We start from the raw sequence: 15,627 nt of genomic DNA on the forward strand, positions 1-15,627 counted from the left end.
GCCTGGCTGCCCTGCGTGGAGCCCCATTTACCAGAGTGCATTTGTGTGCTGTTGGTTAATGGGGTGCTGGGAAAAATGTGTCTTGGTGTTAAACTGAAATAAGTACAAGACATAGTTTCCTTTTACTCGCCTGGTGCTTTTACCAGGAAAAGGAAGGCACGTGTGTGCTTGTGAAAGATTCCATTCATCAGAAACCCAGACATCTGCTAGTTCTGTAGCTAGAGGCTGGGTCCTTTGACCTCCAAGTAACTTTTAACAGGCCAGTCCTCTTGCCGGCTTCTTCCACTTGGCTTCGCCATGAAGAGCCTGGAGGAGGGAGATGGTGCCCATAGCGCTTTGTTTGGGAGAGGAGGAGGAGTCCAGCACGGTGAGAACGTGGCCTCTTAAGGACTAGCTTCCCGGGGGCGGCCAACTGGCCCAGTCGGTAAACCATGCTTCGCTCCATCTCAGGGTTGTGAGATCGAGCCCCATGTTGTGTGTGAAGATTACTTAGAAATGAAATCTTGGGGCGCCTGGGTGGCTCAGTCATTAAGTGTCTGCTCTTGGTTCCAGTCATGATCCCAGGGTCCGGGGATCGAGCCCCACATCAGGCTCCCTGCTTGGCAGGAAACCTGCTTCTCCCTCTCCCACTCCCCCTGCTTGTGTTCCCTCTCTTGCTGTGTCTCTCTCTGTGTCAAATAAATAAATAAATAAATAAATAAATAAAATCTTAAAAAAAAAAAGAATAAAAATTAAAAACTAAAATCTTAAAAAAAAAAAGTAAGTACTAGCTTCCTTTCCTTCAAGTTTGTAAGAATGGCAACCAGTGGGTTCTCACTGAGTGGGATCCCCGTGACCCTGAGTAATCCCCATCAGCAGGTGAACAAACAGGTGTGATTTGTCCAACAGCTGAACTCAGGAGTGCTTGCCCCAGGAAGGTGGGGGAGACTATGCCTGGCAGTTAAAGAGCTACCCATGGTTTATTTTCTCCCAACCCATGTATTCCAGCTGCAACACCAAGCATTAATAAAATGCCCTTTTCTTATTGCCCAGAGGTGAGGGAGAGGAGAGATAGAAAGTTACGAAAAATACCTCAGATACCTTTTGATCTACTGTTACACAGATGTCGGGTTAGAGCCTCACTCCTTGGGTGATTCTTTATTTCATTATCCTTGTCCCTGCTACCGGGGATGTTCTCGGAGCTCCCCCTCCCCCCACCCCGAGAAGCCCCAACGCTTCGTTTGGTTTGATAATTTGGGACTGTTGTGAGGGAATAAACTGGGAAACCGGGTGGGTACAAGGGACTCTAACATCTGGCCGTGCCGCGCGGTCCTCCCACACTCCTGCTGTTTTCTGGAAATGGCATGGGCAGCCTTCTCCAGAAGAGACAGATTTGGTACTGTCTCTCCGCGCGTGCCTGCAGTCAGGGACTCCTGCGGGATGGAATTAGCCCCCAGAGTCAGCTCTGAGCGTGCCTAAGGGCGCCCCTGCCCCTGCCGACAGAGAGCAGCCAGGCAGCTCTGAGGCCGGGAGGCACCCGTGGCCAGGCTTCGGGCACCTGTTTGTTGATTTGTGGACCTTTAGAATCAAGTCCGCTCATGGCGACTCAGTAGTTTCTTTGGAAACGGTTGAGTCCTTTATCATGTGCGGAGGGCTGTGCCAGGCTGGGGTGACAGGTATAAACTCAGTGTGAAATGCTCCCTACTCCCCCGGAGCATCACTAATGATTTTTCTGTCTTGGAAGAAGTGCAGAGCACAGAAGGCTCTGAGAGCATATAGGGCTAGTGTTCAGATCATGGGTGGGAAAGTGCTAACTTAGGAGGGGCTTAAAGCCAGGCCCTAGGTGGGCAAATGGGTCTTAGACTTAAAACTTGGTGAGGGAGAGTCAGATGGATAGATCTCAAAATGTAGTTTTGCTTTCTCCTGAATGGCTTGTTATCTCTGAGCATCCCGGAACAGTTATGGCTGTCTTAGCAGGTATCGTGTGTGTGTGTGTGTGTGTGTGTGTGTGTGTCCCCACCTGTCGAATCATACACACACGTATATTAACAAGCTTGTGTGTATGTATGCTTTCAAAAACCTCCGGTGAGGTTGTGAGGACCGGAAGCAGTAGTATTCCTGAGTGTCCCAGAGCAGTGCTCCCCCTTGCAATGCCTCCCCGGGCATCTCCCCCGCCATCACTCCTGTCTGCCCTTTATGCTGCAGATGAAAAGCAGGAATTTTATTCCTCATTTAGAAACAGGCACTGGAGGTCCCATGGAGAGAGACATGACTTTCTCAAGGTCTTAAGACAATCTGGAATGGGCTCCAGTAGGCTCTTCTTACTCCCTCTGCTTCTTCCTTCTAGGAGAAAAATCCATCCTTCTTGATTTTACTGATTTAACATGGAATCTGTATTTTAATTCTCTCCCCCACAAGTCAATATGTAGGAGACACATTTTATTATGAAATATTCGAGGTGCATAAAAATGAGATTTGAGATCAGCATAACAAACACCTGTGTACCTACCACTCAGCCTGAGAAGTTACAGACATGGTTACAATTACATTAGAGACAGACGGAAAGCTCGGCTTTCCTGTCTTCTGTCCCATTCTGTGTCTCCCTCCAGAGAGCGCCGCAGTCCTGATGTAGATGTTTATTATTTCCGTGCATGTTTTTATGCCTTTATTAATTACAGAGCATGTGTCTATAAACAGTGTATAGTTTATAGTTACTTTATGTAGTTATAAGCTTTTGTAAATGATGTATCCTTTTGCAACTTGTCTTTTCTGCCTCAGCAGTCTGTCCTCAGGATTGCTCCACATGGATGCACACACCTGTGTTTCATCAATTTGGACAGCTGCATGCTCTCACATTGTGCAAAACACCACAATTTAGGATTTATCTATTCTTTTGATGGGAATTTGGGTTTCTGATGTTTGACCTTAGAAACAGTGCCACTGTGATTCTCCTCACGCACATCTCTAGAACACACGTGCGTTGCTCTGGGCTCAGGGCTGTGGATCTGGGCTGGAACTGCTGGGTGGAAGAGTGTGTACATCTTCCCATTTTCCAGGTTTTGTCAAATTGCCGTCCCCGGGGGTCCTGCCACTTCATACCCCCACCAGAAGTCTGTACAGGTTCCTGTCATCCCACACCAACCCTCGGGACAGTCAAACCTATAACGTGTTTTAGTAGATAATTTTTTAAAAAGATATTATGTATTTATTTGACAAAGAGAGAGAGAGCATAAGCACAGGGGGCAGCAGGCAGAAGGAAAGGGAGAAGCAGGCTCCCCGCTGAGCAGGGAGCCTGATGGGGGACTTGATCCTAGGACTCTGGGATCATGACCTGAGTTGAGGGCTGCCGCTCAATGGACTGAGCCGTCCAGGAGTCCCAAGTAGATAATTTTTAAAGAGTCTCTTTCTTCCCAGTTGTTTCCATTCACATTACACACTTGACCTTAGTTTAAAATTAGCCATTTCCTAATTTACTGTATGGAGCAGAGCCCTGGTGAGGTTGACAGCTCTGTGAGTAGCGCCAGCCCCATTGACTGCTGCTGGGACCCATATACACTCCGAGAAGGGGGAGTAGCTGCAGGGAAAGGCGGGGAGGGCTCTCTGAGCCCCCCTCTGCCCCCCGTGCTCCAGTGTGGGAATCCGTTGCACTTTCCGGGAATTAAAGCATGCACGTGGGCCTTTGGCCACACAACCTCTCCCTTCCTGGGTGGAGCCGAGCCAGGCCTGGCTGTCTTATCAGCCGCCTAAATGTGGCTGGCCCTGTTAGAGGACGCTTAGGCCTGCAGCCTCTCTGACTATCGTCCCTAAAAGGAGAGGGTGGCCGTGCCCCACGGCAGGATGACTGAACCGCGAAGTGGGCAGCCCAGCCGTCTACAAACTGCGGTCCCTGCTTCTGGGCTGAAAGTGTTGGATCCTGTTCATCTGATTCCAGGCTTGGTTACAGGCCACAGAGGCTGACACTGGGAGGGGACCTTGGAGGGACGCTGAATGCCAACTAGGGGCCTGTCTTTCCTCACACAGGTCTTATTCATCATCAGGATTTCATCATGGAACGCCTGTCGCGTTCACTGCCGGGTACTGTGCAGAAAACATCACATCCCCACATCGCCCCTGTGCAGGGGTGCTGTTAGGATCTCCACTTTTGGATAAAGACCCTGAGGCTCAGCTAGGAAACAGCAGAAGAGCCAGCATTCAGACCCATCGAATGTGATGGCAGAGCCCCCGTTATTTTTTTAGTTGAGGTATTAATACTCAGTGTAAAACTCAAGATTTTAAAGTGTACCGAGTGACTTCAAGTACAGTCACGAGATTGTGCAGCCCTGACCACTATCTGACTCCAGAACATTTTCATCACTCCTAAAAGAAAGCCCGTACCCATTAAGCAGACGGTCCCCACCACACCCTCCTCCCAGTCCCTGGTGTCTATTAATCTATTTTCTATAAAAACGGATTTACCTCTTCCGGACAGTTCACATAAATGGAATCCTGCAGTATGTAGCCTTTGTGTCTGGTCTGTCACCGAGGATTGTGTTTTCAGGGTTTGTGCGCGCCGTAGCATCGATCGGTCCTTTGCAGCTGAATAAAATGTAGTTGTATCCAGATTCCACAGTGTGTTTATATATTTGTCAGTTGATGGACATTGGGTTATTCCCACTTCGGAATAATGTTGCTGTGAACGTTTGTGTGCGTGTTTTTCCTGTGTGGACTTTTATTCCTCTTGGGCGTATGTGTAGGACTGGCATTGCTGGGGGAACCCTTGTCTTTATCCACCTGGAGAAAGACACTGCCTCCGTTTAGAAGAGAGGAAACAGAGACCCCCTCCCCCACCCCCCAGGGGGTGAAGTGACTTGCCAAAGACCACACAGTTCATTAGTAATAGGGACAGGAACACTCCCTGGTCCCCGAACTCAGAAACCCAAGTTTCTTCCCACCATACTGCACCCAACCCTCCCTTTTCGTTGTTTAGGGAAACAGCCAGGGAGCTTGAAAGTTGAGGCAGAGCTGGGCACGGGACCTCCCCCCAGCCCGCAGGTTCCCCAGGCCTCTTTCTCTCCTTCCCCATCCTCCCCAACATGGGCTCCTTGGCTTTGCTTGCCTCCTCCCCCCGTGCCCCTCTTCTCTTGCTCAGTGTTGACTGAACTTCCTCCCCTTGGGAAGGAAATTGGCCCAATAAAGTCATTTACAGTGAAATGTTAGAAATGTCCCATTTTTCAAATTTCCCCCTGTACCCTGTCTTCCTCCCCCATCCTTGTTTGCATTTAAAAGAGGACCCCCACCAAGGGCCATGCCTAACCTTCCAGAAGAACCCGTAATGCATTTATAATGCACAGTCCTGAAGATTGTTGGCACCTGCAGCTTCTGCCCAGCCACACTTTGAGCAGCTTGTTTCCTTGATTGGGGTTTGCCTTCAGCCCTGTTATTCGATCTGACCTCGTTTCTCTAGTGTCTCCCAGTGCCTTCTCTGATGTCTCTCTGGGTGGGTGGGACGAGTGGAGACCCAGGCCACTGCCGTAAAGGCACCACTTCACCTTTGCAGGGATCTGTTCTGTTTGCGACATACTCTAACGGGCTTGGTTTCGTCGAGTCCTTCCAGGCAGCTTGGATGTAGGCATTTCTTCCTGCCTTTTACGCATGCAGCCGATGAACCTCAGGAAGTGAAATTGACCTGATCTGTGTGGCCGCAAAGCAGTAGGATGAGCTCGGGGATTGCAGGCCTGTCGGTCTGACACTGGTGGGCAGATCTGGCTGCACCTGTGGAACCCGGACTGCTGTCCAAGGCTGCATACGTGGCCACAGCCCGCATTAGAAACCATCACCCAGGCCTCCCAAAATGGGGGTGCTGACCTGTGCTGTCCAGAACAGTAGCCGCTGGTCACACGTGACTACTGGGCACTTGAAATGTGGCGAGTCTGATTGGAGTCTGCTAGTAGGTGTCAGGTATGCACAGGATTTCAAAGACTTTGTATGACAAGAAGATACATAAAGTATCTCATTAGCAATTTAAAAAGCATAATAATATTTTGGCTATATTGGGTTAAGTACAATGTTATTAAAATTAATTTCACCTTTTTAAAAAAAAACACGTGGCCACTAGAAAGTTTAAAATTACATATGTGGCTTTCATTATATTTCTGTTGGACAGAGCTCTGCTAGACAGTGCATTTTATGGCTGAAGTTTGGGCCGAGGCACTCTGGCATTCAAAGTGGTGGGTTTATAGGGGTCCTTGGGCCACAGTGTCTGCATCCGGAAGGCTGGGAGGCTAGAATCCTTTCTATCTAACAGATTCTTCTAGCTTGAGCAGTATAGTGGTGGCCGGCGAGCTGTCCGGGCCTCAGTTTCCTTATTTGTCAGATGGGATGAATGATTCCTGCCTTGCCCTCTGCCGGTTTATCCAGCTAGAGAAGGGATGTGGAACCGCTTGGAGAACACATGGAGCTGTAGGAATGCCGGGACACACCTGTCGGCACCCGAGAGGCACTTCGGGGGGAGAGTCATCTCCGGAGAGGAGGAAGAGTAATCCCGGTGCCTGGAGCTCCTGCAGCCCTTATAAGGGTCAGTGGGCAGTTTTCTTTGTTGCTGTTTTGCTGGTGGAAGTGACTTGCCCCCGTGATGGGGTGGGGCGGGGTAGCTGGAGGAGGCCTGGGGGCTTTGGGGTTCCAGCCCAGTCTACTCACACTACTGTGCCGTTTGCACCCCGGGGCATTGGGGTCTGGTTGTCTCAGAGTGAAAGCAGAACTGCCCTTTGGAGCCTCTCTTCTCTCTTGTCTGGAGGTGCCTGGGACTTTGGGAAGGGTGATTCTGGAGGCTGGCCCCAGCCCAAGCCATGGACTCAGGCAGGCTGGGAATTAAGCCTGTTGTTCTTGCCCTGCCACATTCCAGGGCGGCTCTGTTCCTCTTGAGGCCTGTGGGTACCTCCTTTATTTTTAGCTAGTTCATTGTGACAGCTTTGTTCTCATCCTGGGCTGTAGCTTGGTCTCTCTCACCAAGGAGAAAGTGTCTGCTGTTGGGTATTAGTGGGTACTAAGGTCGTCAGGAGGCCCTTGGGCATGACCTCAAGGCCTTACACGGTTCTCCTAGCAAGAGGATTCTGGTCAGTCAGGGGAGGAGCGTCGAGTTTGGAGGCTCGAGCTGGAGTCACACTAGTTGCTGGGTACATGGGGCTCCTCCCTTGATTTCGAGGCCCCAGCTTTTTCCTGTGTAAGATAGGGTCCCTACACACGTGTCCCCCCCCCCCCCCCATGTGCTGTTTGATGCACCCAGCGTGGGCCCTGTCCCTGCTTAACATCTCCCTTCCCCAGACCTCAGTTTCTCATTGGGAACAGGGATCCCATTTTCTTCCTGGTTTGTTGTGAGTACACAGAAGTGTGTATGACTAATCTGTGGTGCCCAGCCCCTGCTTGTTGAAAGGGAACTAGCAGTTCAGGAGCATAAATAAGATGGTCGGTAAGGGTGTAGAGCCCTGTCCTGTCCCTGGGCGGCCTGAGGGGATGAGCCAACATAAGGAGCCTGGGGAGAGGGAACCTCGCCTCGCTGGGTTTTAACATGCCCAGAGGTCCTGTTTGCTCTGGCGGGGTTCGCGCTCCAGTCTTGCACTCGGGAGCCTCTAAAGTGGAATTTATTTTCCCAAACACATTTCCTCTGGAGGCGCTCAGGTATTAGCAGTCTCTGGCAGGCCTGGAGAGCGGAGTGAGAATCTGTTTCCCACAGGGCTCTGTGTCCTTCTGGGCCTCAGCCTTGAGACACAGATTGTTGGGGGTGGGGGGGACGCTTAGAGAACCAGAGAATGCCCAGAAGACTCTGTCCCCCCGGGAGAGGCTGTTGGCCTCACGCAGGTCCCCAGGAGGCTGAAGTGAGGGGCTGTTCTGGGAGAAGGGCTGGGCCATTCAGGGAAGAGGAGTCTCCGTCCTTATCTGAGCCAGCAAACCCTTCTGAGACCTCCCCGGCTAGGCGTCACCAGAGGCCTTCCCGCCCTGCGCCCAGCGGAGCAGGTGCCCAGCCCAGTGGCAAAGACACCCGGAGGGCTTTGTAGAGGACGCAGAGGGCCTGGAAGGCATGGCCTCTGTCCCTTGGGCCCCCACAGACTAGCGGGAGGCACAGATATGTGTTTGTTGCTGCAGCTCCTGGGAAAGGCTCTCATGCTGCCATGTGTCCCCCGGAGCAAAGTCATACCTACAGAGTGACCACTGAGGGCGGAGGGGATGTGGAGGAGAGGAGCAGCCGGTGTTGGGCGGGGCCGGTCATGGCATGCGGCTCCGAGGAGGTGAGTGTGGAGGTGGACTTTGGGAGAAAGGAGGAGTGAGGCATGGAGAGGCCCTTTGCAGACTGAACCAGCAGAGCGGATGGTGGTCTGTGAGGAAGGGCCTCTGGGGGTGAAGAACCACTGTAGGACCCCAGGCTGCCTGAGGGAAGGCAGGCTGCTGCTGGGGTGATGGGTCCTCTGGGGGACTCCGCAGGGCAAGAACGTCTCTTCTTGTGGCCACGAGGAGCTGAGCAGGAGCTGCCTGCCCAGTTGCCAAGACCAGGACAGAAACACAGGTTCCCTAGGCTGCCATCCATAGCTTGAGGTGGGGCTGGGCACTGAGGAGCCTGGGCATGTGGGAGGAGGGGCTAGGATCTTGCTGAGGGGCAGAAGGTGGGGGTGGGGTGGGTGGGGGGGCGCTGTTAGGCTCACACACACCCTACCTGGCCTGCGTCCTCCTTGGCCTGAGCAAGAAAGCTTACAGAGGAAGCAGCACAGGAGCAGGACAGGGAACTTGGTGCTTACCCCAGTTCTCTTGCTGGCCAGTGGTCACCTTGGCCGTTTGAGTAACCTCCTGGGCCTCTGATTTTTCCTTAGGGCATTGAAAGCGATGGCACCTGCCCTGAGTTTTTCGACAGGGTAGTTTGAGGACCACTATGAAAGTGGCGGGCACAGTAGAGAGGCCTTTATAAAACTGAAGCCATGTGAACACACCCACCCACATTAGAGATGACAAAACTGAGGTGCCTACAGGATAGCAAAGCCAGAGGCAGACACGGGTGTCCACGTTACCCTGTCCGTGCCTCATCATTGAGCCAGGCAGGGTCCTGAGGCAATCCAAGGATGGCTCTTAGTGTGAGTCTTAAAGGCAGGTTCTGGAGGAATTGGAAGGTGGGCTTAAGCTTTGAAGGAACAAGTGTTTATAATTCCATCCCCCATCCCCCCCACCCCGTGCCCAAGTATGATTCCTTTTTGGAAAATGAAAAAGGAAAAATGAAATAAAAAAGGCAAAGTCTGTATGTATGAGTGTTTAGGTAGAAAAACCGTCTTAGTCCATAAAACTCTTAGCTCTTCTCTGGGAAGACCAGGGGAAGAACTTCTACTTTTTACTTTAATGCATTTTTGTGTTGTGTGAATTTTTTTAAGTAGTAAGTGTATAATGCTTGTTGTGACTATAACTTAACTGATAGTTAAAAAAAAAAAAAAAAAAAAACTAATAAAACAGTACAGTGTTTCAGAGGAATTTTACCAGTCTTTAATTTGCGTGGTTTTGGGCATATGGCCACGCTACCTTCCGTGGTCTTTTCTGTAGAATGGGGCAGTAATATTTGGTAATCAGTGCATTTCTCCTAGGTATCTAGATGAAAGGAATCAAGGACCGATGACTGTTGGTAAGCCAGGGCATGGAGGGAGATGACCTCCCTTTTGGTCCTTTAGATGGGAGGATGGGAAATGTTATTTGTTTACCTTGTTCTTGGCGCATTCTTAAAATTCTCCCAGTAGCTTCCTGAGGTGAAGGCATTATTATCCCCTTTCATGGTGAGGAAGGCAAGACTCAGCCAGGTTAAGTAACTTGTCCAAAGTCACACAACTTCTGAATGGCAGATCCGAGGTTCAAACCCCGTTCTCTTCCACCCCGTTCCGTGTTCTTTTCAAGGTGTATGGCGAAGCCCAACACGAGGGCCTAGAAGACTTGGACTCTAGACCCTGCTGTTGCTTCCAGACCATGAGAGCTAGTGTGAGTCAGGGGTCTGTGTTTCCTCGACTCTGAAATGGGGATGAGGCTGTCCTTCCTGCCTCTGTCCCCAGGTCATGGTGGTGGAAGCTAATGTTACTCGTGCCTACCTCATGCCCGGCCGTGGCGTCCATGAGCTCCTGTCATCTCTTTCTGGAACATCCACGCGGGACAACGTGTGTGACAGTCCTGTGTAAAAAGGGCAGAGCCCTGAGCAGATTCAAACTATTATCCAAGTGATACTCATCACCCGGCCCGTTCTCTCCTGAGTCAACCTCGCTAAGAAAGAGAAGTGAATCTGATGTTGAAATCTCTGTCCTGACCTGAGGCAAGAGTTTTCTTAACCCTGCACTGCCCGCCCCGCACTGTGGAGCGTCTCCCATGGAACGTTCACTCGGGAGGCGGGTGCCAGACACCTGCAGTTGCCCCAGCTGCCTTGCCTTGTTCTTGGTCCTCCGGGGAGAGCAGAGGCCAGAAGGAGTGAAAAATGTCCCCAGCCATGTCCCCGTCCACAGAGGGGGTCAAAATGCCCAGGTCACCAGGGGTGACTGTGCCTCCTGGCCACAAGGGCGTGTTCCCTCGGGCTTGTCGTGTCTTGAATTGGTATTTTGTGCATGTTCTGTTGGGAGCAGGAGGTGGGGCCAAGATCAGATGCAGAAATGTGTGAGTGCAGCCTGGTGTGGGGCCCCTGGGTTCTCTCGTTAGCCGGACAGCTCTGAGCAGAGAAGCTTGGTAGGGGCCCATGCTCTCTCTTCCCACATCTCCTCCTGTCTCTGCCATGGTCCAGCTTCTCAAGCAGCTCAGAGCTTCCAGGCCTCCTTGGTCCACAAGAGGGACCATCCAGGACAAGGATTTGCACAGTATTAGGGCCCCTTCCCTTCAGTGGATGGTGAAAGGTGCCTGGAGCCGTGACTAGGGTCTTTCTCAGTCTCGGGCAAGAGTCTGTGGGACCCGGGCAAGAGCCGTGTGGTGTCCAGGAGCCTGGCATCTCCCCATTTCCTTCATAGTCCGACCAGAGTCCTGCATGCATGTGTCAGACACCACGGGCGAGAGGGAGCACGCTGGGACCCCCAGGGTTCCTGTCACGGCTTTCTGGGAGCCTCTGGCCTGTGACAGACCATCCAAACGCTGAGGCTGGCAGCTTGCAGCCTCTGGAGGTGCTGTGCCATGGCCTCCTGTCGCCAAAACATAGAGGGGAGAGGGTTGGAGGCATAGGAGGGGTTTTTTGGGCATCAGCGTGTGGCCAGAGCCACCGAGCAGCAGCGGTGTGTGCACATGGCCAGAGCGGGAGGGACGCGGGGAGGAGGGGCCCGATCTGGAGATGCTGTGGAGCTGGAATAGAGAACAGAGAAGCTGGAAAGACCACAGACTCTGGCCAAGCCCCTGAAGACCGGAAGCTGGCCTTTCTCAGGTCTGCCTCCCTCTGTCCTCTGCTCCTGGGCTCCTGGCCCCACCCAAGGAATGGCCGCTCTCTTGCTGCATTTCTTGTGGGGCACAGCCCCAGCGAGATCCGGAGCACGTGCACAGGCGGGATTGGCCCGACACCTGTCCTCCTTCCTGCCACCCGTGACCCAGTCGTCCTTCCCAGGTGGATGGGGCAGTGTAGCCTGCTGCCACGCAGGGCGGGTCTGAACAAAGGGAGTGAGGCCTCAGGTTCAGTGAGGCGCTGGGCACTCTGGGCCCCTGGGGACTGCCCCACAAGTGCCCCCTGATGTGGGCTTTGCTCCAGTGTCTCCTGCGCTGCTTAAAAGGGCCTGGTCTATGTGCCGTGGACCCGCTGAGGCCTGCACTGGGCACTGCTTGGCTGTCCAGCCCACCCCCGGCCCAGCATCTGTGCTGGTTCAGAGGCCCCTCCTGAGCTCCCGAGGACCAGTGGAAAGGGCTCCCCTTGCTTACTCTCATTCACATGACGTCCAGGAGGCCTCAGGCCCAGTTCCCACTCTGCCCCAACTTAAACCTTATTTTTGGATCCTGTTTCCACATCTCTCCAGAGAGGGGTTGTCCCACCTAATGATTCATGAGCTTGAACCAGAGGAGGAAAGCCTCCTTTCCATAGATGCTTGGGGGCTGGTTTGTTTTCTGTGTCCCCGGCCTGCTTCCTCCCTTGAGCTTCTAGGCTCTTTTTGGGTCTCGGATCTGTGTCCCTGTACTAACCTGCACCTTGAGTCAGGGGGCAGGATGGCTGTGGAGCTGCAGGGAGCCTTGGCTTTTCTAGATGCTTCTTCCTGTCCAGCTAGAAAGCCTCAGCAGCTTTACTTGGGCGTGGCCTCCACAGAATAGGGGAACTGGTCTTCCCTGACAGATGGGAACGACTGTAGGGAGCAAAGTCAGACTTGCAGGTATGAGACTTCACTCTCCTGATGCGTCTTTGAACTAATCCCTTTGCTTTGTGGAGCCTCAGTTTCTGCATCTGTAAAATGGGGCAAGAATGTGTCCCTGGTGGGGCTGTTTTGAAGGTTAAAGGACTTACTGGATATGAAAGCACTCGATCTGCTGTGAGCCATAGGATAAATATAGAGTAGTAATTTAGCACTTAGTATCAATTAAATTCCTCTTTTGTTGCAGGCATCCGGGTGAGTTCCTTTCCCTAGGGAACTCACATGTTTTATCAGAGGAGATAGACCCGTCCATAAATGCCGCACAGAGGGTGGGGAGTGTGATCGCGGAAGCATGCCCCAAATGCGGGAGTAACAACGTGACGATTATCCATTAGTACCGGGTCTTGCCTCTGCTCACCCATTCTCTCCCCAGCAGCCGGCTCGATCTTGCAGAAACACAGATCTCATTGTTGAATACTCCTGAAAGTCATCCCAAGGCCTGCTGTGCTTGGGATCAAGTCTAAATTTGTTAACCTTCATTACAGGATCCTACACAATTTAGCTCCTCTCTGTCTTTTTAATTGCCTCACTTTTTACACTGTGCTTAATTCATATTGAATTTCTTTCTGTTCCTTGCACAAACTGCCCCCCCCCCCGCCAACCATTGGCCTTCACACATGCTCTTGACTGTGCCTGGATGCACGCTCTGACATCACGCCCCCGGGAAGCCTTCTCAGTAGACTCCCTCTCCTGGCACTGCTCACACACCCTTGTTTCGTGACTGCCTCCCCCCCTGCCAGACTGTGGGCACCATGGCAGCAATTTCTGCTTGTCTGGTGCCAGCCTTGGGGGTAGAATAGAGCGGAGCATGTCTTCTCCTGGGGCCGTGATTCTGGCAATTTCTACTTGAGCTCTTGGTGGTTTCTGATTGCTCTTCTCTGCAGGGCTTTATTACAGGGGGTAATGGGAAAGGTGGTTGTGGAAGGAGAGCTTGGGGGTGGGGCAGGCTTGTCTCTGGCCACAGAGGACACTGGGGGACTCCTGCCAATGGGCTGATGGTTTGTGAGACAGGAGACAGGCAGGACTTGGGGGAGCATGAGGCATGGAGGCCAGAGTGAGAAGAAAGATGCCCCAGCTCAAAATATGCAGAAAAGACCTAGGGCTGGGGACTCTGTGTCCTTGAGTCAGGACATTTCCAGCCACCCTGCAAAGTGAGCCCGAGATGCCATTCTCAGAAGCAAATAAGCATCAAGGTCTTTGCAACCTCCTCGGGTCATAAATCTCTCTCTCCATCCACCGGGAGCTTTCTGTGTGCAAGACTGCGTGCAGGGCACTGGGTGGGGGTGGGGGGTCAAGGCGAATGGAGCAAACGCTGGAATAGGGCACTGGGGCAGAAAGCTGTGATCCAGGCTCTCCCGTGCAGAGAGATCAGTGCTGAATGAGGGGTCCTCTCCAGCCTGAGGAGCTCCGACACCCGCAGGAGAAGGAGAGGTTTGATCTGAACCTGGAAGGGGAGGGGAGATCTGGAGAGCTGGGAGGAGAAGGAAGAGCTTTACGGTGCAAAAGCCTGGGAACCCACCAGGAATAGTCGAGGGGTTTGGGCCAGAGTTCAGAGAGCTCGAAGCCACACCTGGAGAGGGTTGGCGCCTTGGAAATGGAAGACATGCAAGGCTTTGAGCAAGGGAAAGAATGAGCGGGGTTGACTTTACCAAGGAGACCATGTCAGTGGGGTACCAGATGGGATGGAAGGGGGTGAGGTTGAAGAAGATGGAAAACCATTCCGGTGAGTGACTGAGGAGCCTCAGGAAAGAGGAATGAGAAGTCCAGGCACGTGGCTGTTGGGGCTTCCTGAGCCGAAGAGAAGCAAAAAGAATGAGTGGAGAGACAAGAGGACTTAGAGCCTGGGTACACAAGAGGTGCCCAATAAATACTTTCGGAGAGAGTAAATGGGAACATACTATGAATGAAGATTAGCCAGCGACAGTCCGCGGGGTCTGGCAGTTAGAAGCCTTGGAACCCCGAGGAGAATGGGGAGCCCAGGGAGAGCAGCAGATTGGGTCAGTACTTGGGATGACGGGAGTGTGGGCATGTCAGCCCCGGCCCCTGTGTGGGGGATCCTGGGGGCTGTCCCCATACCTTCTGGGGATGGTGGGGTTCAGGTCTCCCTGCTCTTGGGCCTGCCACTCCATGTTCTGAAGGATTCCAGCCCTTTGGCCACTATTTCTGCCTACCAAGAAATCGTGCCCAAGGAATCCCCCCAGCACCACTGTCTCACGTTAACACCGATGGCTCAAGTTTCTTTCTTTCTTTCTTTCTTTTTTTTTTAAAGATTTTATTTATTTATCAGAGAGAGAGAGGGAGAGAGAGCGAGCACAGGCAGACAGAATGGCAGGCAGAGGCAGAGGGAGAAGCAGACTCCCTGCCGAGCAAGGAGCCTGATGTGGGACTTGATCCCAGGACGCTGGGATCATGACCTGAGCCGAAGGCAGCTGCTCAACCAACTGAGCCACCCAGGCGTCCCTGGCTCAAGTTTCTTAAGCACTTCCTGTGTTCTAACTGCTTCTCGGTCTCAACTGATCTTAAAACTCCCAACTCTGTGAGTTAGGTCCTGTTTATCCAGTCCGTTTCTCAATTAAGGAAGCTGAAATTCACATAGCTGTGAAGTGATGGTGCGGGGAGTGGAAGCCCACGTGGCCGGCTCTGGCACCCTCGTTCTTAGCCTCTGTGACACTGCCGTCCATCTGCGGGTGAGCCGGCCACTTCTCACAGCGGAAGGGAGTCGTGGGTAGGCTTAGGGCACCTGTGGTGCGTGCTTGGGGATCAAAGGGCAACTTCCGTGGAGCATTCAAGGATTAGAAAGGATTGGAGCTACCTGGTTCATTTTGTAGGATGAAATGGGGCTTGGACCATTTGCAAGACTGCTCTGAGGGACATGGCTGATGGCATTTGTGTGACTGCCCATCCCGTCGTGTGGTGTGTCCCAACTTGTGGGAGCTGGATGGCCCTACACAGGCGGGCGCCTTGCCCGTGCCCTGTCCCTCCCCAGCCAGGCTCAAGCTGAAATGACCTCCTTCAGGCTTCACCTCACTTTCCTGCCTTCTTATCCTTCCCCCAGATTGACAAATATCTCTATGCCATGCGGCTCTCCGATGAAACTCTGATAGATATCATGACTCGTTTCAAGAAGGAGATGAAGAATGGCCTCTCCCGGGATTTTAATCCAACAGCCACAGTCAAGATGTTGCCGACGTTTGTAAGGTCCATTCCCGATGGTTCAGGTGAGTCTCTCACCCAGAGATTGGGCTCCGAGAGCTGAATTCTCTGTGAAAGCATCCTGTCTACTGTCTTCACATTT

The 15,627-nt window shown here is 52.5% G+C and overlaps 1 protein-coding gene across 2 annotated transcripts in view; it reads left to right on the forward strand.

The window, feature by feature from the left end:
- The window catches only part of HK1 (hexokinase 1), a 78,472-nt gene that overhangs the window by 19,824 nt on the left and 43,021 nt on the right, over positions 1 to 15,627 (forward strand). For both annotated transcript variants that reach the window (XM_032312018.1, XM_032312017.1), the window contains one exon: positions 15,388 to 15,550. In XM_032312018.1, the coding sequence (XP_032167909.1) occupies positions 15,388 to 15,550 (163 nt within the window). The remainder of the gene's footprint in view (positions 1 to 15,387; positions 15,551 to 15,627) is intronic.

Source organism: Mustela erminea, chromosome 14 (assembly GCF_009829155.1).
Source record: "Mustela erminea isolate mMusErm1 chromosome 14, mMusErm1.Pri, whole genome shotgun sequence".
Lineage (NCBI taxonomy): Eukaryota > Metazoa > Chordata > Mammalia > Carnivora > Mustelidae > Mustela > Mustela erminea.